This window comes from Pygocentrus nattereri, chromosome 28 (genome assembly GCF_015220715.1).
Source record: "Pygocentrus nattereri isolate fPygNat1 chromosome 28, fPygNat1.pri, whole genome shotgun sequence".
NCBI lineage: Eukaryota > Metazoa > Chordata > Actinopteri > Characiformes > Serrasalmidae > Pygocentrus > Pygocentrus nattereri.
The window spans coordinates 21,951,887-21,977,349 of record NC_051238.1 but is presented as its reverse complement, the minus strand read 5'-3'; the positions used below and the strand labels follow the sequence as shown (position 1 = coordinate 21,977,349).

Genomic DNA, 25,463 nt, shown 5'->3' with positions numbered 1-25,463 from the left:
TCTGAAGAGCTGTTTGTCTTCAAGACATTTCACCAGAGTACGTTTTTTATCACACCATAACAATTCCAAGAAAAACTGCACAGAATATTTAAAGAACTGTTGTTTAAATGGTCAATTTTTGGGTTTGGTTGATATATGTGACAAAACATTATTTGCATCATAAGCTTATTTTAAGTAATAGAAATTATACACTTATATTATGCAACCATGTCGCAGAAACACGCTTACTGTACCCTTGCGTCTGTCTTTGTTTTGCTCTTAGATCGTGCTTCCTTTAGTCTGCTACACAGGTTTTGATAACAATGGTGCACATTTTTTGATGCATAACCCTTTAAAGTCGCAGTTGTCTTCAGTCATAACAAAAACATGGTGTAATTCTATATTAATAATGATTTCTTCCTCGTAGCTTGCTGATATAACTGGAGACTGGACTCTAAACTCTCAATCGATACCATATTTGTGTTCATAAGTCAAAAAGGAGATGTTTTATTATGATTTGAATTTTTAAAAAGTTATAGTTAATGCAATCATTGTGCAGAAAGAAACCCATTGTTTACATTTTTGCCATGGTTTTGTAATTGACATCAAAAGTCAGACTGAGAATCTGTCACTTACAGATTATAAATTAAATGTAACTATGTATTTAACTGCATTTTAATAGTATAGCAAAACACAGAAGTAACTCTGTGTGTGCAATTATTAAGAATTTAATATTGCAAATGAATGTTTTCGCCACTAAAGGACAGAGATATCAACCAAACAATTCAAAAATGATGTCATAAAGTGTCAAAAGAACACTTTCACATTGAAAATATTCTGTGCTCGTAGTGATCGAAAATTTATGGTGTGAAAAAAACATACTTCACACTCCACGGTTTACACTGCGTCCCCGTTCTCACACAGAGAGAGCTGATGGATCTTAATGATGGGCAGAGAGCTGCGAGGTGGCTGAGTGCGAGGTGGTTCCATTTCTATGCAGCAGCATGTCCTCAGCAGGTTTTTACTGCACACCCCGGCAACTTTAGCCCCAGCATTCACCCTGACTGAGGAGGCCCGGGATGTGGGCTGCCACTCGCGGCCATCTCGGGACGAGGGCGAGCGGGACAGGGCCATGGAGGAGGACGGGCTGAGGCGGGACGTGTAGGGACGGCCCTCCAGGCCCAGGGAGAGGAGCTGCACCTGGCCATGGCCTGAAGTGTGGCCTTGGCAGAGTGGCTGAGTGGGTGTGGTCCTGCGCCGCAGACAGTGCACTCCCAGCACACTCAGGAAGGCTTTCTTAAACTCCTGACTGGAGCAGGGATAGATGATGGGGTTGATGCAGCTGTTGAAGTAACCAAGCCAGAATGTGATCTTGAAGACTGTGTCTGAGGGTCTGTAGGCTGGGAAGATGGAACCTGGTGGAACACACACACACACAGATATTAATAGTTTGTTCTCCCATCAGTCTCTGATTAAATCATTTTGTGAAATTGGATTGAAGGATTTTTCATGATCATCTTTTTAAATAAAAAAAAAAAAACCTATCAACTTTTCAGGCCTTGAAGAGAAGCATTAAGAGATAGAACTTTCTAATTATGAAATTTTCTTTAGGCAGTGGAAAATTACTGCAGACAGTTTGTGAAGGCTTTCCATAATGACAGCCAAAAATTGCAAGACATTGTGCCACAGCAGTCAAAGGATGTCTGCAAAGTTCTGAAAGAGATGAAAAAGAGGTGCGATTGACTGAGCCTGATTGAATCCTCATGTTGGCTGGATGACTACGCGGTAAAAGATTGTGCTCAAAGAAAAAAGGGAAAAATCAGAAAATCTGAATCAGAGAGGCAGTCAAAAAGAATTGCTTACATGCACAAATGAAATACAGTGATGTTTTACACCTATTTTTGATGGTTTTATCCAGTTTACTTCAGGAAGGAAAACCACAACAAATATTGGATATGCCAACAATCCAACGTAAGGTTCCACACAGTTCATTGAGTGAAATTCAGGCATGATTTAAAACCTGTTGGAACTCCTCCCTCAGTGTGTGATTCACAAAACTCAATACGAAACTGTTCATATGTGCAATAATAACAATTGTGTGTGCAATAACTCAGAGGGACACTAACTTAATTTAAATAATTGTATAAATGGTATAAATGCTTTATACCTGATGTTTCACATTACTATCACAATCACCGCCACCTTACTATATTCTTAAGTACTTAAATCCTATGTACATACTGTAAATTCTCTATATTGTCTTAAATTATTAGTAAAGTGTTTATTTTTACATAAATGGCTGCAACTGTAACAACTGCAATTTCCCCCTGGGATCAATAAAGGAATCTGAATCTGAATCTGATCTTGTGGTGCTATGCTAGGAAACGAGGATAGGAGACAAATGTGAAGACTGTGTGAGAACCAATTCCTTTAAATCACAAAAAAAAGAAAGTATGACAAAGTAGTGTAAAGTTGTGTTCAGTACTAAAGGAGCTACCAAATGCTGGTAAACACTATAAACTGTTAGTGTGTGTTTCCTATTGTGCTTCATATTTTGCTCTGTCAGTGATCATTAATGGAGTTTTGGAATAAGTGAAGTTTGGGGGAGGGCAGGCCTGAAACCCCTCCTCCTTCCAATCTAATACCCTATAAATGTCCATCTCTACCTTCTGTTTCCTGTGATGAAGTTTTCGAGTACCCTATCTCCTCCCTGTTCCTCAGTTCAACACGAAAGATGGTTCTTCAGTGGTTCTTCAGTAAAGGGAATGGCTCTATTTAGAACCAACAGTTCTATAAAACCATTTCATGCTTAAATGGTTCTTTGCATTGTGAAATGGCTCTTAATTTTGAAGGAGAACACACTGCTTATGGTTCTATATAAAATATTTGTATAATATTTGAAAATGGTTCTATATAACACCAAAAATGGTTGATATCAATGGCTTTTGATATCATAACAATAGAAGAACCCAGATACTGGAAAATGGTAATGTAAAAAATGAATGATGACTGTTCTCAACAGTGAACTACAGCAACACTGAATCAAGATAAAAATATTTTAAAATTACATTTGTGCTAGTAATTACTGTAGTCATGCACTAATGATATGCCTATGGTCATTTTGGCCCATGCCTATGGTCAAGCATGGTTAAGCAGAATGTCACTGCTGTAGAAACACAATTTTGTTTTCATGAAGTCACAAAAATGCTATGAGTGGACAATAAAACACAAGAAAGATGTAGGATATGAGCCCTTTAAAATGACCTGTAGAGACTGCTCCCCACATATTCCTCTCTGCTTCACGCACCATCCAAAATGTTTAGATTTTTCTTCTCTAGCCCCACAAGATCACAGTGTTTTTCGAATTGTGGATAAACATGCCAAAACATTTGTTAAACATCAGTGTATGACACACACGCACATGAGCAATCCTCTGCCAGGGTACGTCACTGAGAGCACAAATGTCTACAAGTCAGTGGTCTATGACATGAAAGCCCAACACGCCATGCATCATATTTCAACTGCAGTCTTTTTATATTGTCCTGTCCTTTATATTGGCTTCACAACTCATCTCTTATTCAAGGTCCATAGTTTGCTTTCAAATGAACCTTGTAAAACAGAGCAGGGTAACAGGGTTGTGGAGTCTGCTGTGTTGTTTGTACTGGTCCATGTACTGGTGCTTGTTCTGTTGGGTTCTGGTGTATCTCATGTCTGTCCCCAGATCAATCTGTGATGGATCTATGACCCTGGACTGTTTCGACTATGACCCTGGATTTGCCCTTAATGAATCTTGCTTATCTCCACATATGCGTCCGCCTCCTCGCTCCCCATTACAGCTTAGAATTCAGACTTTCAACAGAATGTTTCTGCTTGTTGCGGTGAATTACAAGGTAATACAAAATTACAATATGCTTGTGCTGCAAAAAGAGTGCCTTCTGTAAAGAAGCTGAGTGATGATAGGCGATTCACAATCTCAGAAAGAGGAGAGAACAAGAGAGGACAATGCACATGGCCAATATGGCCCGCCCATGGTAGCCTATATACACTCAGAACATTCCTTGACAGTACACAGGCTCACCCATTAACAGAATTAAAGTGTCTGAGGAAGGCGTCCAGCCTTGAAATGATGCGTCCGTCCTCAGAGCTGAGGGGCGGTGAACTGCCTCATAACACACTTTATGAGTGACTCCAGCAGGGGTCGTGTGCGTGGGCTGCATAAAAGATGAGGGTGAGCGAGAGAGAGAGAGAGAGAGACCTGAAAGTTGTTAAAGGGAGTCTCCTTCTCTCCCTAACCGACTGCATTTTAGCCATTTTATTGCTCCAGGGGGGTAACGGGAGCGTGGGGCAGGAATTCTACTGTGCCGTTCCCGCAAATGAATAAGTATGACAGCTCGTCACAGTAGGTGATGTCACATCTTAATTCAGGCAACCACATTCATTCCAAATTGCCTTCTACAAAATTCATTATCACACAATGTATTTAGGTATAAAAAAAGAAGAAAAAGCATCACTAAGACCAAAAACTGTAATGATTCATGCTTTGTTATTTATCCCACTCCGCAAGAGACGATGGAGTGTAAATAGTGGGGGGCCGCAGGGATGGAGGAATGGTGCATTAAACTGAAATGAAGCAAATGAGAAAACGGCAACAATGATTTTGTTCGTGCCCATAATATAATGACTACAAAATGATGAACGACAACGTCCTTTTTACTCTGTGATCCCCAAGCGAAGAAACTACCAATTTGCTTCGTTCGGCGAGTCTAAAAGTAGAGAGCAGCAGGAGGCAAAGACACAAACGATTCTCATGAAATACAAAAAGAAAAAAACAACAAATAATGCAAGTGAATCTATCTCTTCAACCCTAGCAGGTCAAACTCCAGCAAAGCCTACGAGCCAGCTGGGCTGAGGTGCACTTTCGACTCCAACCCCTTATGGAGCAGCGTGACAAAACAAAAATAAACAAGCATTCCGCACTGCATCCACTAAATCAAGTCACAAGGATCCTGCTGGAGCGTCACATCCTCTGTGTAGACTTGTTATTACAATGCCGCCCTTGAATCATGGCCTTGTTAGCAGAATGTGGCAGGCTGACATCAGCAGGGGGCCGTGGTGGGTCTCAAACCCATCAGATAGTGCTACAAATTAATTCACACATTAAAATCTGCATGATCCAGGGAGAACAGAAAAAGAAGCTTTAAGATCATTACTAGGGGATTCTTTTTTATAAATATATGTTTCGCCAAAGGCTTGTAGTAGTATTTACCATAGGAGAATCTGCTTGCCTTGAATTGTCAGTTCATTATACTGATCTTGGAAAGAGGTTCATGTCTTTAGGCCTAATTTATAAGAATAATAAGCACAGCAGGTATAACACTTACTCCTTACGATTTGCACTGATCGCTTCAACTAATGTAATAAGTATGGGATACTAATACATCAAGACGTAAGGCGTGTCCAGTTCCGGTTCTGAAGGACCACAGATCGGTAGTATTCCTGCTCAGAAGCCTACTAAACCTGTTAACTAATTGTGAAGTTGAGCTTGTTAGAGAAGGGAAATTGCCAAACTGTGCTGGACTAAGGCCCCACAGAAGCACAACTGGATCCCTTTGAGCTGGTCAAAATGGATTGACAGCTACACATGCTTTCTTCAATGCCTGACTGCACTGATTGGTGATGTCAGATGGCATGGTGAGTCTGCATTGTGGAGAGAGAGGGAGAGAGAGAGAGCAAGAGAGAGACAGAGAACTGCAGAGAGGCTCCTACTGACCTCCAGCCTCTGTCCTTTAACTACCATTTCCATGCTGAGACTGGTGAATCATGTCATGAATTTTTACAGACTGCCAGAGAACTTCAGAGAAGCTTTGCAGAAACTTTCACTAAAAAAGTCAGTCAAACCGCCACTTGAAACATCACTTGAAAATTCAGCATGCACAGGAAACTTATTGGCACGGTGGTCACTCAAGTGTAACATTGAAATACGAGTGACTAGTCTGGCAACACGTGTCTGCCCAGCATAGCTTTGAACTCAGAGGATCAACATGAGTGCAAGACACAGAGAGACAGAGTGAGAGAGAGTGAGAGAGATTCCCGAGAGGCTCAGCTGCTGGTGAGACCAGAGGTGCTGAAGTGCCAGTGACACGTCAAAGTCAAGTTAAAGAGGCCTTCGGCTGGTATACTCCTGCCTAGAGCATCCAGTCATGCACATCTCGAAAGGCCGCAAACTACACAATAAAGCCCATTCAGCTTTACTTTGGGAATTCATATTTCTGAATTCTGCCAGCTTCTGAAAAACACCCATTCGCCAGTGGGACTGCCTTGCCTCAAAACAACAAATGTGTTTTAAAATCAGCCAGGCATGAAATGGCTGCATTCATCCTTTGGCTTCTTTTGGGCTTGTCAGAAGTGGCCATGTTCAGGGTAAGGTTAGGATAAAGACTGTGCATTCCAAACAGCAAAATGTCAGCTTAATACCTATAACTATGATAACAAGCAATAACACACTTACTGCCCAGTTAAAAAAACATTTAACATTAGATTAAATGCAAATAAATACTGATGCAATAGAAATATAACAGGAATTTATTGCTTACAAAAGTAGATAACTTGTCAGCTAGTTAAAAGAGTAAAGGTTCGATTCAAGATTTCTTGTCAGTGCCTTCATCCATCAAATTTTCTTAAATTTCATCACCAGTTTACCTATGGAAGCACTGATTAGACGATGCAGGTATTGGATGATGACTAAAAAAACAGGGCTGCCATGAGGAGAGGTCTGAATAAACAATGGTTAAATAAACACACTGACATACAAAAAATCACTACTTACTGTATGAATGATATTTATATTTATTCTAAGATGAGTGATTTTCTGAGTAAATAAATGCTTACTGCTCAGATACATTGCTTATTAAATATGATTTTCTAAGGTGCCTTACTGTACAGTACTGTACATGCAAAAGTGATCACATCTTTGTTTATTTAACCATTAAAATCCCAAGATTATTGCATTTATTTTCCAGTAACTACAGGGACTCCAATTGAACTGTTCTTAAATAAGTGTGTAATATAACTTTTGTTACAAACGCCCTGGCCTTTTATGGGGTTAATTTCCAGTGATAACAGACATCAAGTACAAACTGTTGATTTAGTAGCAAACAGATGTTTAACAGAAACACAAAAGCTTTTAACACTCAATATCAAATCCATCAATATTTAATTTGTCCACCCTTTAGATTTGTGCACGTTCCTTTCACTTTAACTCTTCCATTCTTCCAATCTTGTGTCCTCCCAACAAAAGCTGCAAAGGTGATATTGTTACCCTTCAAAGTGACACTGAACCTTTAGAGTAAGACAAGCAACGACCCAAACACTCTTGTATTCTCATGGGCATTTAAAACTGCAAACTCCTAACATTAGCAATAACCGCACTAATGTCCTAGTAGACCACCTACATTGCCACCATCTGCTAAACAGTACATAAAGCTTTTATCTGGTGTGAGAGTGAAAATAAAGCTCCCTTCTTGCTTCAGATCTGAAAAAAAACCACAGGTGTTTCTGTCCATCCTTTTACTGCAAGAAGACCACTCAACACCAGGATGAAAGGATGTGTAGCTGTTAAGAAGCTGTTACTGAATAAAGGCAATGGAGATAACGTTACTGGATATCCGAGAATTGGAGTAACATTTTACAGACTGATGTGTTTAAACCTGAGATCTCTTAAGGGCAGCATGTACACTGCTAAAACAAACCACCTCCACAACCATCCATCCAGCACGACGGAAGGATCGATGGCTGCTGATTTGTTTATGATAGAAGGCAACACGAATGCTGATCAGTACAAATGAACTTTAATGCATCCACCATGCAATATCCTTTGGAAAGTGTGTGATTAGGAAGAAATCCACTCTATAGCAAAATAAGGTCCCCAAGCACTCTCTTGAGAGTCATTAGAGACATTAGACTACAGAGAAGCTGGTGTTCTCAGAACAATAGACTATTCACCCAAGAGCGCCAGACCCCAACATTATTGAATGTGTTTGGGATTACTTGGATCGTGAAAAGTAGAAAGTGCAACAAACTTCCAAGACTGAACTTTGGAGGTGTGGAAACAAAAATCCCTGCAGATTTCTTTTAAAAACTGACAGATGTAATAAAGGCAAAGTGGATACACTTATTGATTTTTTATGATGAAAATAACCATAGAAATAGTTAAAAATGGCTTTTAAAAAATAAAATCTTGCTGCATTAAGAACATTTCTTTCCTTTTTTTTGCATAAAAGTTTACACTGAAATGTTCGAACTGCAATGCCATTCTGCTTAAGCCATAATGAGCATAGGCATATCATTAGTGCAAGACTACAGTAATTACTAGCACAAACATAATTCAAAATTATTTTCACTTTCATTCAGTGTTGCTGTAGTTCACTGTTGTTGCTAAAATTTTGATCAGAGTTGATGGACATAAAGTTATTCTGTTTACTTGTTTGTTTGCATAATTTCCTGTTTGTCTTTCCACGCTTTGGCCTGTCGGCACCCCATGAGAAGCATGCAGATAAATGATCCCCTCAGGCATCGTCAGAGCTGTTGTTCTATTACGTTACCATTAACTTCTTCCTAATTAGCGAATATGTTTCTGTAATGATTAAGAAAAAAAAATCCCTGTACTGTGATTCATAATATATGCATGCAAAAAAAGTCTGATAACAAAGTAGTAACTAAATATTTGTGGCCTCTTGAGAAAATGAGGACCTACGTTAATTCATAAGGCAATTTATTTGTTTTTGTTGGGTTTTCAGTAATACATTAATCCAATTTCCTGCATTTGTGCTGTTTTATGACAAGTTGGACTAATATAATTTGGTTCAATCGTGCCTAACCTTGAACAGAAAGGTCTTCACAGGGCTTTAAGGAGCAAGGTTCATCTGGTGGGAAATAAACAAATGGTTATATTCCACATATGGAAAATACAGAGGAGCTCTGCTAAGTATTATAGATGTTTTTGCTGAATTGCGAGAATGCCGAGACTCTCAGTGAAATGCATGGCTGGATCTAAAAAAGCCTATTCCATAAACAAACATGTCCCCTTTGTCCAAGGAAAAAATTAAGGACTCTAAATGAAAGAAAACAATGAGTCACTTTGAGACAACCAGTGGCTGTCCCAAAGGTCTTGCTGCATCCATGCTGATAATTTAGTGTGTGTGTGTGTGTGTGTGTGTGTGTGTGTGTGTGTGTGTTTTAGTGTGACATGTCTTCTCCGAATCCAAACTGGAATGTCAGAGTATAATCCAAAACAGACTCCCAGACCGCAGAAGCCGGTGGCTTAAATAATTTGCTGGTCTCATGGGTCCAAGGTTGTCAATTTATTGGCCCTTGCCATAATGATTATAGCCTTATGTGAAATTTCTATATCTACAAGTGTACAAAATGAACTACCTCTTTTGGGAAGGACATCTTATTACTCTACGCCATGGTGTGCATTACAAATAGACTTAATAAACAAATCACACTGTCAGAAAAAAAAAATCCTTTTTCCATCCTATTTTACAGCATTTGAAATTGCCTGCTGCTCTTTGCGTTTTCTGAATACTTTATGATGAATAGACAAGCATAAATCTTGGAATGCAAAGCTTTTTTATTAACAGATGGTAAAAAATACACTTTTTCCTTCTCCTATTAAGCTGCCATTTCAGAGAGTGGGTAACTTAAAGAGCCTTCAAAAGCTTCAGTGAATCATTTCTGGCAACTCAAAATTACATGTTTATATATAAATTGTAGATAATTTTTTTAAGTCCTGAAACTTCTAACATAAAATTGCCTAATATTTTTTTTCTCCATAGTTTTCAGGTACTTACAGCCAAGCAGCTCTCCTATTGGTTAGGATTTCACAAGCTGAAATGAAGTCCTTACATGTCAGATTCACTACCAACATAATTGGAACTCGACAGAGGGATCAACCAATCATATTTTGAATTCCAGTGAGTGGGACCAATTTTGTGAGAGAAAACATTAGTCCGTGACCTCTGGAAGTACTAGCTATGTTACTGATTATGAAAATAAGTGTTAGCCTAACCAGGTTTTAGTCAGTTATTAGAAATGGAAAACAGTGGCAGCTTTATGCAAAGAACTCTTTAGTTGACTAAGGTCACTTTAAAAGTTACATAGGTGAAATGTACAAAGTAAAATATGTTAATATCCATTAGCAGCTGCACATAAAACTTACGGAAGATCTTTTTCATGCTTCAAATATTTAACCTAAAACAGGAAAAAAAAAAATTAAGCTTAAAGCTAACATAATATTAGAAGTCCCATAGGAGACTAGTAAGAGAGTAGTAAAAAAAGGCTTACACTAGAGGTGTTTTTATTTAGTTTTGACATTTATGGCTCGAACTGAAGGTCTAGCTCTGATATTCACAGTTCACCACTGTTTCCTTATGACAGTGACAAAGCAGTTTGTCTGCACAAATATTTAGGAGGATATAATGTATCAAGAAAACCTGAACAGTGTTCACCATTAGTAAAAAAGAGTAAGAAAACTCACCGATGGGAAGCACCAGGAAGAATGGAAGCCAGCAGAGAACGAAGCATCCGACTACAATGCCCAGCGTCTTAGCTGCTTTTTTCTCCCGGGAGAACTTGAGCAGTCGGAGGGCAAAGTGTGTGCGACTCCTCAAAGCCTCGTCCTCTGAGGCAGCAGTGTTGCCACGGTGTATCCGTAAGGTCACAGCTTCTGCGTGGTCCGACTTCTCCGTCTTCTGGCCCTTTCTGAGGCCGCGTGTCTCCCTGCGGGCCACCACATACACACGGCAGTACATAACCAGGATCACTACTAGTGGGAGGTAGAAAGAGCCCACTGCTGAGAAGATGGCGTAGCCAGGCTCTTCTGTGATCTTGCAGATGGACTCATCCTCCGGTGCCGGCTCCTTCCAGCCAAAAAGTGGTCCCACAGAGATGGTGATGGACAAAGCCCACACACCCATTAGTGCTAACAATGCCCGCCGCTCAGTCACTATGGCTGGGTAGCGTAGAGGGTAGCTGACTCCAATGTAACGGTCTACAGAGATCACGCACAAGCTCATGATGGACGCTGTGCAGCAGAGGACATCCATTGCTGCCCAAACGTCGCAGAAGGTCCTGCCGAACACCCACCGGCCCAGCATCTCAAAGATGGTGGAGAAAGGAAGCACAGTGGAGCTCAGGAGAAGGTCAGCCACTGCCAGGTTTACAATAAAATAATGTGTGACAGTTCGCAGATTACGATGGCAAGCCACAGACAGGATCACTAGGATGTTGCCCAGAACCCCAAACACGAGGAATATGGCAAGGACAAGGCCTAAAACAACAGCCTTGGTGACGTTCAATTCTGGGATGAGGGCTTGGCTGCAGTTGGTGCAATTCTGGGCAAGAATCCCTGGGGTCATGTTCTCTCCGAGGAGAACCATCTGCTCACGATGTTCAGGCATTTGGTGATGAATGATAGATAGATGCGCTTCACTCATTCACTTTGTGTTTGCATTCTGGACTCCTTCCAGTGGTCCACAAAAGAGGTTTTAAATGTCAGATGCTCAACTAGCCACTCTGCAAGGGCTTCAGCGCATTTACATTTCAGTCTCCATCTGACAACTACTTAGAATGTAATGAAATTAAGCCTGTTAAAATGATGGGTTTTTAACTATCTGCACTCAGAAAACATACATTTTTGCAAGGAAGTGCACAAAAAGAACTAAACATCCTGTGTGAAATGGGCACAGACATACACTTCTGAAATAAAACGGCTGTGCCAAGTAATAAATTTGTCTCAAGTGTTTTGACATTCTTCACAGTCAGCTGCAGATGGCAATCAAAATCAGATGAGAACATGCAACAAAAGTAAATAGCATGTTTTGAGTCCACTTTTGCAGCAAAGGATAATGTCCTGGCAATCCAATTGCATGTCAATGCCCTCTGGGATCTTGCTCACAATGTCATCCCGTCACGCTGCAAAATCCTTCAACTTCTAGAACCGTGCATTAATACAAGGGTGCTTAGAGACATCACTTGTACAGGTCTGTGCTGCTCCCTCTCGTGAAATTCCACAAAGGACTACTACTTTTTTATTGCCGTGTTAATGGCTTCTCATCTGCTCTCAAATGTGAAGCAGCACACATGACTGAGGGAACATTTTCTTGACATGTATTGATGTATATCGCCCAAGTCATTGTTCAAAACTACAGAATGGAGCTGCTTTCCAATTCAGCCTGGTGTGCAATCCTGTCAAGCTACAAGCGGAAAAGTGATAACATGCTTATTGTTGAATAATAAAACCGGAACTAAAAGCATTTTGGCAGGATCTGAGACAGTTATTTTTGGCAGAAGGGCAGGTCACTTTCAGTCTCCAGAGTTGGGCATGGCTCCAGCAGAAGATACTTAAGGTGCTTGGCTATAGAGATGATGCCCGTGAATTGGTTCCTCCTGAAATGCACAGAAAGACAAAAGTCAGCGGGAAACTGACATCAATAATACATTAGACATGATAGGTCATTAGGTTTGAACCAGTCATTGTTATAATGCTCTCTTGAGCATTAAAGTGGTTTACTCAAATTACTGTTTAATAGTATTGTGGAACTACCTTTGTAGTTCTTTACTTACACACCATGTTATTCTGCCCATTATACTATTCATCACAACAGTAACACCTACCTTAAGTTATATTGTATGCAAATATTCTGTTGTATTCAAGCACATATACTCTCAATGGCCACTTTATTAGGTACACCTTGCTAGTAAAAGGTCGGACCCCCTTTCCCCTTCAGAACTGTCTTAATTCTTCGTGGCACACTTTCAACAAGGTGTTGGAAACGTTCCTCAGAGATTCTGGTTGGTTATTTGAGTTCCTGTTGCCTTTCTATCATCTGGAACCAGTCTGCCCATTCTCCTCTGACCTCTCACATCAACAAGGCATTTTCGTCCACACAACTGACCGCTCACTGGATATTTCCTCTTTTTCTGACCGTTCTCTGTAAACCCTAGAGATGGTTGTGTGTGAAAATCCCAGTAGATCAGCAGTTTCTGAAATACTCAGACCAGCCCGTCTGGCACCAACTACCAGGCCACGTTCAGTCACTTAAATCCCCTTTCTTCCCCATTCTGATGCTCGGTCTGCACTTCAGCAAGTTGTCTTGACCACCTCTACATGCCTAAATGCACTGACTTGTGGCCATGCGATTGGCTGATCAGCTATCTGTGTTAACAAGCAATTGAACAGGTGTACCTAATAAAGTGCCAGGTGAGTGTATGTAAACCCAGTGTAATTTAGTGTCTTGTATATCTGTCCATTTTGTAGTTCGTCCTAATATATGCATGTGATTTGCTGTTACTCTGCTGATTAATTTGTCTATCTGCCTATTAAGTCATGATGAGTTGTAAGAGCTCCTGAAAGTCACAATTTAGGGGAAAATTGATATGCAAGTTCATCTTCATGTGCATATTCAATAATTTGATATCATATCGTAGCACATTTCACCACCATAAACCAGGCTGTTACAAATAAATGTGTTCTTTTCATTTTCACCAAATCAAGGATTAAGGTCATGACTGCTGTCTACACAATCCATTTATCTTGACTAGAGCAGTACAAGTAGGGATAAAATAAACAGTCACACTTCTTGGATAGTAATGAAACAGTCTCTTGCCTGTTTATTCAAATCACATTAAAAGCCAATCAGGAAAATGCCAAATTCCAACATTCATAGTTGCATCCAGAAGGAGAGTACAGACCAAGAGGTAGTGGAAATGCTATTTTGTAAGTGCAATGTACATTAGATGGGATTGCTTCCAGGCAAATGCTAGCATGTTTGTTCATCCATGCAAATCCATACTTGCCAGACCTTTCCATCAAAACATCTCTATTTATTTTTTGTGCCCCAGATTCAGACTTTCACCTGTCTCAAATCAATGGGGTTTCGTTCACCTCCCTGCCATTGATCCAGTACACAGTGCCGGCCAGAAGGCTAGAGAGCAGCAAATGAGGTACGTCAATCACATATCAACTTTCTTAAAATATCTGCAGCAAAGAGAGCAAGGACAGTGACCTGTGGATCCGAGCCTGAACAGACTCAAAGTCGTTATTGGCAGTTAGTGGCTTGCCATCAGCAAAACTTCACACCATGATCTGCTTCATCTGTCTGCTTAATTTAGTATTTAATAGTCCATTACTTTGTCCTCAGAGACTTTCCCGATATAAATTCCACTCATATATTCATTATCAGAATGCGATGGAATATAAAGAGAGTGTAAATGCACAGAACAAGCCAACTAATTAAAGGAATTCCACCAATTTTTCAACATTTCTGCATAATTAAACCATTATAATGTTTACAGTGTCATACGGAAAAGTTTGATGTAAAATGCTCCACTCTAGAGAAACATTGCAAGTCAGAATTTTTCACAGTAAAGGTGAAACGAATCAGATGTCTGAAGCATTTAACAGCTACCTTCCAAAAATTATTACATGAAACATGAAACTTTTGGCCTAAAATATGATTTTAAAGGGCAAAGCAAGGCAAAAAATCCACAAAGAAAACTGCCCCTATTATATATTACGTATAAAAACTCAGGCATGTGTAGCTTTACTGGTTATGTTGGATAGTAAATAAAATGACTTTGTATACATGGCAATCCCTGGTTCCTGCCACCTCCTCTGTAAGTAAATCAGGCTCAGTAAGATTTTCTACAATGAACCACTTCACATCAAACCACTCTGACTTTGTTTACATCTCAAAACAAAATTATGCAGAAACTTTGAAATAAGCTGTTTAATTCTACACTGAAAAGAATAGTGCATTGAATTTACTCGATTCATTTCCATATGAATTAAATATTATACCAACACAATTTAAGTCGTTAGTACCAAAATTAGCTCATTTGAAAGATGAAACCATGCAGTAATTATTCTATTAATATGTAAATGATGCACACATTTCAATCAACTCAATTCACTGCATTACTTTTTCAATTCATAAGTGCTATTAAAGACAAAAAGCCTTCTTGCTGTGCTAATTCACACAGGCAGAATTATCAGCTTATGTCTCACTGAGAGGTTTTATCTAGCACTGTGGTGGCATACCAACCTTTTCACTGCAAAAAGACAAAAATGTGCCTTTTTTCTTGCTGGTGAAATGAGCTCAATGAAACCTCTGATTTGAGAAAATACACTTGAATTAACAAGTACTCCAACCCCATATTCTACAAAATCTCTTTATCTGCTTTGTCCTTTACAGCAATTTATTTCTGCTGTCTTTTTATGGTTGTTTATGGCTCTCCCATCCTCGACTCAAAAGAATCTTTTCCAAAGTGAGACAGGAATGCTGCTCTAAACATCTTTACAGAATATGACAAATGAGAAAATGAATCTGTACAGCGCTGTCCACTGCCTCCGTCTTTTGTGGGTGTCAAAGCAAATTCATTCAGGAAACAAATGGCAAAAATGCACTGAATGCATTAGAATATAAACACCGGCGAGGGAATTCTTAGGTTTTCGGCAGCGATATGCATGCCTGATGACAGATGAGCCATCAAGGATGATACTTGTAAAAAGCCATTAACATTTTCAGCTCTAATTCATCCTCCCTCTACAGACGGCAGAGCAATATCCCTCCGATCAGTATGCCATTCTTCTCCACAGATTAACCGTGATTACAAGAAATGTGTATAATGACCATGGAATTATGACTTTATCGATTACCACAGCTAAGAAAATCCAAGCCAGCCTTCCACTCCTGCTCAGATCCTTTTTGTGGTTTTTGTTATTAATCTCAAGTATTGATCAGATCCTGTTAATAAGTAATGGAAGTGACCTTCAGGCTCTTCTGCTCTTGCTGAAAGTTCTGCCAGGACGCTGCCAGGGTGTGAAAACACTAAATCACTCCCAACTCGCCCAGCTGGAAGCTAGCCTTTTGAAAGTGCGAGTTCTAGCTTTGCTTCACCCTGAGGGCGCATACAAGGGCATAAACGTAGTCCCTCCAATCTGTGTCCTGCAATATTGCTGTATTATATCACTGAACTAAACAAAAAAATCAGCCTGAGTCGCATTTTCAAAAAGATGAAGTGCTTTAGCAACAGAATGCCATGTATCATAGCCACATGTGTAATTGTGCTACAGTGCAATTAGAGGGAGCTCATTTCAGGGGATTCTGGTAGAAAAGCCCGTTATTACGTCGCATGGCAGCAGTTTCATTCCTCTATAGTGGCACTTTAGAATAAATTCAGGGCAAATCAGTCACAGACTACATAGATACTAAACTAAGCTGATTCAAAATCCCTTACAATATTAAACGAGTGAACTAAAACAGTCATATTTAAAACTTTTTAATGGGCTCAATAGCATGAAATCACTACGTATGAAGTGCACCTCAGATAACAGCGTGAGTCCATTTAAAAGTTTTAGATGTGATAAATGAAAGAAACACTCTGTGCTCTTAATTAATTGGCTATTACATTTTTCTAAAGCTTACCTTAACTCAACGCCTCCCAAATAGCCCAACGTCGCTTTCACCCTGTCATTACTTCACAGCCATTTATAGCAAGATAATAATTTAGTCTGCATTAATTGATTCTGGAAAGTTTGTGGAAATCTCTGCTAATTGCAAGTTCGGCCTGACACCGCTGTTATTTGCTTGAGAGTCAAGCTATTCTACACGTACGTTAATAAGTGTTTATCAAAGTTAAACATGGTCATTGTTAAGTCAGTGATCATTTATTCTGGAACAGAGCTAGGTTAGCTGTATATGAACTCATGCTGGCCCTGAAGCCATTCATTTGAAAGCGTACATCCTTGACTTGCATGAAATTTCTTTTTCATATAGATATTCATTCAGAATGTACTCGTACAGTTGGCAGCCCCTGACTCATGCCTTCTTTTTACATTGTAATCCAATACACATTTCCTGGGGCTCTGCTTTAAATACTGCGCTCACTCTTCCCTCTATAAGCACTGCAGAGAGAAACAGAATGCATTCCACACTTCACCAGTCTCAGCGCCATAATAATAATAATCGTCCAAGGACAGAGGGGGTGGAAACCAGTAAGCACTATTTCTCTCCCTCTCCCTCTCTCTTTCTTTTTTCTTGCTCTCTCTGATCCTCCCATCTCACCATTAACCAGCACCTGACCTTTAGGTTTCTCCAGCGAGCAGAGTGAGCTTGTGCACCGTCACACCAGCTGCTCCCATGCTCAGCTGCCCTAGCCTGACTCCTGACTCCAGCTGCCACAGCGCATTTCACAGTGGCCTGCTCGCCCACCCCACGCCCCCTGGCTCTCTCTCTCTCCCCTGCAACATCTCAGCCTTACGTGCTTTCACAATAGCGCTAACACCCTGAGGGTACACACAAGAACAGAAATGCAGTCCACCAACTTGTGTCGTATAATATTGCAGTATTATTATATTACTGTATAATACAACCTGCCTTCTGCGCAACGACCGCTGGGATAGGCTCCAGCACCCCCCGCGACCCTGAGAGAAAAGTGGCTTAGAAAATGTGTGTGTGTGTGTGTGTGTGTGTGTGTGTGTGTGTGTGTGTGTGTGTGTGTGTGTGTATAATACAAAAAAACAGCCAGGGCTGTTTTAAATAAAATTTCTGAGCTCATAACAAAACCTAAAAATAATGCTTATTATTACACTATTTGAAACATGGCTCTCTATAACGTGAGCACTTGACTGAATCAATAGAAACACCCCAAAATGACTCTGAATAAAGTATTATTACATTAAAGGGCCAAATTTCTTTTACTTTCTTGAATAATGGAGATATGTAAACACTGTTAAAGTTTCAAAAGACACCACTCACTCCTCACTCCATACCGTCCATATATGAAAACTATGCTGCAAAAACAGCCTGTTTGAGTTTGTTGGTTCCGTGACGTCACTAGAACCAACTTTATATGTACGCACCTACAGCAGTTTAGCTCCGCCCATTCATATTGAAGTTATAAGAAGTGTTTCTGCTCTGGGTGCTTTTTGAATGAGGCACAATGCTAGGCAGCTAATCACAACAGCGGTCATTTATCTAATTTCACTCCTAAAAGTCTCAAAAATAACCTGTTTAGTTATAGGTGATAAAGAGAGGTTGCTAAATGGTCATGTAATTTATATTTCATGGCCATTTTTGGTACATATTTTTTACAACAGTAATGTCATGCAATAATTAGGACACATTATTCAGTAACCACTATGGAATTATGTAAGGTTGTTATGGTTCATGGCATCAAGATCAGCTGTACTTGCAAACAAATTGCTAGAAAATCCATAGCACTGATTCAAACACACACACACACACACACACACACACACACACACACACACACACACACACACACACCTAAACCGCTTATCCTTCTGGGTCACGAACTGAATTCAGTTACACTTCAATTACAGCTTAAATTAAGCTTGATTAACATCTGTTATCCTTAAAATTTCAACTGTGTGAACTAAAATGTTCAAATATAACACTTAAAAAGAATTCTTGCTCCAGTACTGACTCATTGGTGTCTATTATAAGCATTATGAGTTCATTTCCTAAGAGAACACTGTGAAATATTATGTTTGTATGATTCTCAGTTTGAGCGTCAAGGTAAACAACCAGCAAGGTTTTAAGGAAAAAACAATATAGACATATAATAAAACACCGCATTTAAAGCCTTTTCTGAGACTTTTCCATGCATGCATGTATGACTGACATCTCTCAGTCCAACACTTCCAGCCTGCTACACCACTAAACAGAACTAAAAACAGCAGCAGGAGCAGGGAAGAATGAGTGAACCACACATCTCTACACATCATCGGCCTCCAAAAAAAACAAGCATTTACATTCTACCTTGTGTGAACATTTCATGATGAACAGACCAATAGGGAACGTTCCAAAATTACTTGGTATTAATTTTTTTTATATTAACCAACATTAAAATGAAGGATGTTTCTGTCTTCTCCTGTTAAATTACTCTTTTTTTGAGGTGCACGTTTTTTTTTTTTGCAACAATACGCAGGTTGCATTTTTGACCATCCCCTCTGTGAATGTGGCTCACTTAAAATATTATCCAGCTTTTATTTGGCAACGTCTCAAAGACGGTACGGTACTTGCTCAATTTACTGCTGAATGTGCACCCAGAAAATGCTGGCATGGGCAGTTGAAAAAAATGGAAGAACGAACAAACCAACTTACAACGGCTGAATGAACAAACGGATGAACAGATGGAAGGATGGCAAACATAGAGACAAATGAACAGAACTAGCTTGATAGTTCAGTTATGTTTACACTCGCAGAAATAAAGGTATGTAACCTGTCACTGGGGCAGTACCCCTCTTGTCACTGGGGTGGTTCCCTCAAGGGTACATCTCTGTACCTTTAGTCAGGGAACATAACTGTACCATAATCCTTAGAAATGATTTTTTCAGTTATACTGACTCCACACAATCCATCTCGTCCCCAGGCTTTTTATTCTATTGTTCTGTTAAAACATTAGTTTATGAAAAGGTACAAATTTGAGGTTTCTACTGTAAAAAAATATTTAAGGTACATGATTGGACCTTAAAACCACTGTTGTACCTTTAAGGGTACATTTACATTGTTTGTACATTGATGAAGAAAACATGTACCTGAGCCAAAAAGCACTGGCCAGTTATTGTGCATTACAGTTATCTATGACATTTTATATACATACAGACTCACCAGCCTCTTTATTAGGTACACCTTGCTAGTAAAAGGCTGGACCCCCTTTTGCCTTCAGAACTGTCTTAATTCTTCGTGGCACATTTTCAACAAGGTGTTGGAAACGTTCCTCAGAGATTTTGATTGGTTATTTGAGTTCCTGCTGCCTTTCTATCATCTGGACCCAGTCTGCCCATTCTCCTCTGACCTCTCACATCAACAAGGCATTTTCATCCACACAACTGACCGCTCACTGGATATTTCCTCTTTTTCGGACCGTTCTCTGTAAACCCTAGAGATGGTTGTGTGTGAAAATCCCAGTAGATCAGCAGTTTCTGAAATACTCAGACCAGCCCGTCTGGCACCAACAACCACGTCACGTTCAAAGCCACTTAAATCCCCTTTCTTCCCCGTTCTGATGCTCGGTCTGCACTGCAGCAAGTTGTCTTGACCACCTCTACATGCCTAAATGCATTGAGTTGCGGCCATGTGATTGGCTGATTAGCTATTTGTGTTAACAAGCAATTGAACAGGTGTACCTAATAAATATATATACAGAGAGAGAGAGAGAGAGAGAGAGAGAGAGAGGTTAGTTGAAAAACTCTGAAGTAGTCCTTTAATGAGCTCAACACTAATTGAGTCACTACTCCTAAAGTACACCTAAGATACCTTCACACAGCACCACCAAACAGATGGAAGACAGGATGCTGTGGAAAGGGAAGACGAGTAGAAAAAATGCAGTGCGGGAACAGGAGCAGCCCACGTGCTCAGTCTCCTCACAGTCCAAAACAGATGATAGAGAAGGATGCAGTGCGGCATTCCTCACAGGAGCTGCAAACTTGTACGGGTCCTGCAGCAAAAATTAAACAGGAGTGACAGCCAGGTGATCTGTGCTGGCTAGTGGACTACCATTACCGACTGACCCCAGGGATAGCTGGCTTAGGTATGGCTGTGCACAAAATGAGCCAACACTCACTCAAGCAGGCCAGCTGCCACTCAAGCAGAGGAAAAGGAGGGGAAATGGCAATCTTGAGCAACACATTTCCGAGATTGGCTTCTAACCCTTCCTGGAAGAGCTGAAGGGTCTCTCTGTTTTCAAAGCACGCAGTAAAAATAAAAACAGCGCACATGATTCTGTGGCTGTCATGATTACATTCAATTAAAAACACATTGATTAAAACGTTTCTTCTTGATCAACTGACTTGATTAGCTGAAAGGTGGAATGATTACAATGCATATTTAAAGTCTCTTATGACTCTCTTACAGTAAAAAAATAAAATAGTGAAATAAAAACTGTTTGTATGCATTTTCTGACACAGCGTTTTTATATATTTAAATAAAGTATTTGTAAAGTCTTATCTGTACAATTTTTCTTTTTCTATTTAATTACATTGGAAATTTGGAAAGGCTATGCATATAGTCAGCTATGTCCATTTTATTTGACCTTTTTTTAAAAACTGATTAACTGATTAACTGTGGAAAATAATTGAGAGATTACACAATTATTAATGCAAGCCCTGCTTGATTTAGGTGTGTCTTGTGTAACTATTAACATCGAAACAAGCACTATGTTAATGTAGTAACATATTTTATTCATGTGGAGATGATGCATTGCACACATGAATCATATATATTCCTTGCATCATTTTTCTAAGTGCAGATGGGAGGGATTCAGGGGTATGCAGGGGTCTCCTAAAGACCATGTAAAAGCCTGCAAAGCTGGTGTGCAGGGTCCGCCGTCACTCTGACAGAGATGAAATCATAATTGTCTCTCTGCGCTGAAGGCTTATCACATTCCGTCAGCGACGCACAGCAACCAGCGCTGCAGCCCTCGTGTCTTTTAAACGCACTGTAGAAAGCACGGTAACAGTCCGCTTTGACATCAATAGTAAATGAAGAATGGATTTCATTGCTTTAATGAAAAAGCGAGGAAGCGAACTGCAAACTGACCATACCTGGGTGAAACGATAAGGAGAAACAATGAAAATGCAGCATGTGGTTTTACTCGGCTCTGAGACTTTGGCAGATCGAATAGAAGGCTGAAAGACAGACGGGCAGAGGGGCATTTTCACATTGAAAGCTCTTTGGATAATTCCCTCTGCAGGCACCGGAGAAGGGGATATGCTCTGTGATCCTAATGATGCATTTATCCCCCTCTACCTAGCACTAACTGTGTGTGTGTGTGTGTGTGTGTGTGTGTGTGTGTGTGTGTGTGTGAGTGTGTGTGTGAAAAGAGTGAGTGAAAGAGAGAGAGAGAGAGAGAGAGAGAGAGAGAGTCTATGACCAGAAACAAGAATACCAAGGTAATATATATATATACCTATATATATATATATATATATATATATATACGTTTATCCCACTTATCATATAGGTGCACTTATTTCGACAATTACTGCAGTCCATCTGTTTCTCTGCAGACTTATATTTTTTTCGCCTCTTTTACCCTGTTCAGCAATGACTAGGACCTCCAGAGGACCACCACAAAGCAGGTATTATTTCCATTTTGGGTCATTCTCTGCACTGCAGTGACATCGACATAGTGGTTTTATGTTAGCGTGTGTTGTGCTGGCACAAGTGGGTCAGACACAGCAGTGCTGCTGGAGTTTTTAAACACTATGTCCACTCACTGTCCACTCTTTTAGACACTGCTACCTTGCTGGTCCACCTTATAGATTTGAAGTCAGAGACAGTAGCTCATCTGTTGCTGCACAATTTATGTAAGTCATCCCCTAGGCCTTCATGAGTATTCACAGGATATTTTAGGTTGGTGGACCTTTCTCAGTCCAGAAGTGCCACTGCATTGCTTAAAAACTCCAGCAGCACTGCTGTGCTCGATCCACTTGTACCAGCGCAACACACACTAACACACCAGCACCAACACGACAGCATAACTGCAGTGCTGAGAATGAATTCACCTAAATTATACCTCATCTGTGGTGGTCCTGACCATTGAAGAACAGGGTGGAAGGGGTCCAATTTAACAAAGCATGCAGAAACAGACAGACTACTGTCTGTAATTGTAGAACTACAACATGCACCTACATGGTAAGTAGAGCTGATGAAATGGACAATAACTGCAGAAAGAAGAAGGTGAAATGAAGCGGCCGCTCGGTGTATTTACACTCACCGGCCACTTTATTTGCTTGTTAACACAAACAGCTAATCAGCCAATCACACGGCCGCAACTCAATGCATTTAGGCATGTAGAGGTGGTCAAGACGACTTGCTGAAGTGCAGACCGAGCATCAGAATGGGGAAGAAAGGGGATTTCAGTGGCTTTGAACATGTCATGGTTGTTGGTGCCAGACGGGCTGGTCTGAGTATTTCAGAAACTGCTGATCTACTGGGATTTTCACGCACAACCATCTCTAGGGTTTACAGAGAACGGTCCGAAAAAGAGGAAATATCCAGTGAGCGGTCAGTTGTGTGGATGAAAATGCCCTGTTGATGTGAGAGGTCAGAGGAGAATGGGCAGACTGGTTCCAGATGATAGAAAGGCAGCAGGAACTCAAATAACCAACCAGAATCTCTGAGGAACGTTTCCAACACCTTGTTGAAAGTGTGCCACAAAGAATTAAGGCAGTTCTGAAGGCAAAAGGGGGTCCAACCTTTTACTTGTACCTAATAAAGTGGTCAGTGAGTGTATACATATAGCTTAACACGCTGTATTCCCCTGCAGTCTACACTAGTAGGCATGTCACTGCCCAAGTACACAGTGTATTTTGTACATAAGCTTTCTGGACACAAAAGTATGCTTAAGGCTTAAAATGGGTGGATGATGAAAGACGCTAGTCTGATCCTGGGGTTACAAATTCCTCTCTGAATAGAGGCACAGAACGGGCTCAGCCGCTGCTGGACTTCACCTTGAAAGTTTCCCCTGACCAGCGGCTGCAGACCATTCAAATCGCAGGCAGTGCGCTCTGTACAGAGACAATGAAGAGCCGCCAGACACCCCGCCGCGTTAGAGCTGCATTCTCCTCGCCTGACTGTCTTCTGCTAGATATCAAACACTTTTACACTACTTCGAGCTCAAAGCCACCTGTGAGCAGATTCTGAGGTACAAACGGCGGTTTTGTTGCAGCGACCTTGAGATAAACGAAGCTTTATCGAGGCGCTGGAGCAGATGACTTCGATTTTTCCTTCGAATTTGTTGGCTTCACTCTGCCTTGTCGTTAGTAGAGGAACGTGGTGTTCATGGTGGGGGTGTGTACTGACTGAAACCGACACACAGGCTGGATTTTAATCGAGAAATATCTCCTCACCGCTGTCTCTAGAGAGCATGTCTGTGCGTAAGAGTGCTGGGTTACAACGGGAATTCACCTCAGAGTGCAGCGCTGATGGAAGTGCTTCGGCACTCGAAACAGTGGCTTACTACCAAATAACGCCTTAAACTGCGAGTTAAAGACAATGAGGTGAATATGAAATGAACGGAACCGAGAAACTCTTTAAATGTTAAAAGTTAAATGTGGTAAAAGTCGGTGTCGCGTTATCAGAACCTCTGACGAGCGAAACGTTACTGTGTTAATCTGCAGTTAGGCTAAAGTCAGTCAGACAGACGTGCTTCAAAACATAACAGTCCATGTAAAAGACGTCTCTAATATCTAATATAACGCATATCTGAAGCAATAAGCCAATGTCCAGTCTAATATGCCATACATCTGAAACTAAAAGCCACAGGTGAGTGAGTCTGTGATGTTCTCCACCGTCGCTCAGATCATCTGTAGTTTACTAGAAGATTCCTCGGTGCACACAAAATAGTTATACATCCCTTAAACTGCTAATCTTCCTCTAAATAAGCAGATGGACAAGACATGTGTGGAGAAAAGCATCGAGTCCCTTACCTCATACACACGTTCTTGGATCCTGAACTGTAAAGCTCTGAATCCCTGCTCGTTTGGTCCTCAAGAGGATGTGTCCACAGGCTTGGTGCTTATGGAGAGTGCGCTCTGCTGGGACTGTTATAGTGCTGATGTCTTGGAAAACGTGGCTCCTCCTGCATGGTGACACCACACTGAGTCACAGTCTGACTCTCCTCCTGTTTTACGCACAAACCTAAGGCTCCTGTATGGCCAAAGCTCAGCAGGTGATCAGGGATGGCCATGCTCACCACCAACCCCCACCCCCCACCCCCATCTCCAAGTGCAGGGTTGCAAAACGGGGCTCCCAGAGCTAGACCTGCCCATCTTAATGTGTATGATGCGAAGCAAGAGAGCTAAGGGCATTCTTGAAGGCACACTGTCGTCATTAGACATATGGATGCAAATAACTGCGTCCGCTCTCCTCTTGGGAATCTCTGGCTCAAAGTGTCGAAGGCCTTCTAAGGCTGGCAGGAATTGCACAGTGAAGTCCCTAAAGCATACGCTGCATGCAGAGCCAGATGCTCACTCACTTCTCTGAAATATGTTGGCAACATCTGTGAGAAGTTTGACTGGGATAGACTAGCGCAGAGTGTTTGTGTGTGTGTTTGAGTGTGTTTCTCAAGTTGCAGGTCTCCCAGCTCCAGACCTGTCCATTTCAATACCTGCATTGTGAGGTGAAGGAGCTGGATTAGAGCAGTTTGGAGCCCAAGTGTCCCCACAGTTTTGAAAAGTTGGCACAGATGTCATTCTTCAGTGGGTATACTAGTACACTGGAAAAAGTGATGGATTCAATTTATGTAAATCGAATGAGTACGTTGTTAGAACATGAGCCAAACATACTGCATTAACACACCTTGCAATGTATTTAGTTGTGGTAAAAAATATATATATTTTAATATTTTTTGATGATCGCAATTATTTAAGTTGACTGCATTTTCCGTAGTTG

General features: G+C 40.7%; 1 protein-coding gene across 1 annotated transcript; it reads right to left on the bottom strand.

Annotated features, from left to right (window-relative positions):
• Positions 1-24,639, bottom strand: adra1aa (adrenoceptor alpha 1Aa). The gene is made up of 3 exons (XM_017702769.2): positions 24,500-24,639; positions 10,517-12,426; positions 1-1,394 (listed from the first exon to the last, which is right to left on the bottom strand). Exons 2-3 carry the CDS (start codon positions 11,472-11,474, stop codon positions 877-879), a joined length of 1,476 nt encoding a protein of 491 aa, XP_017558258.1. The 5' UTR covers positions 11,475-12,426; positions 24,500-24,639; the 3' UTR covers positions 1-876.
• Between the last annotated feature and the right edge of the window lie 824 nt (positions 24,640-25,463).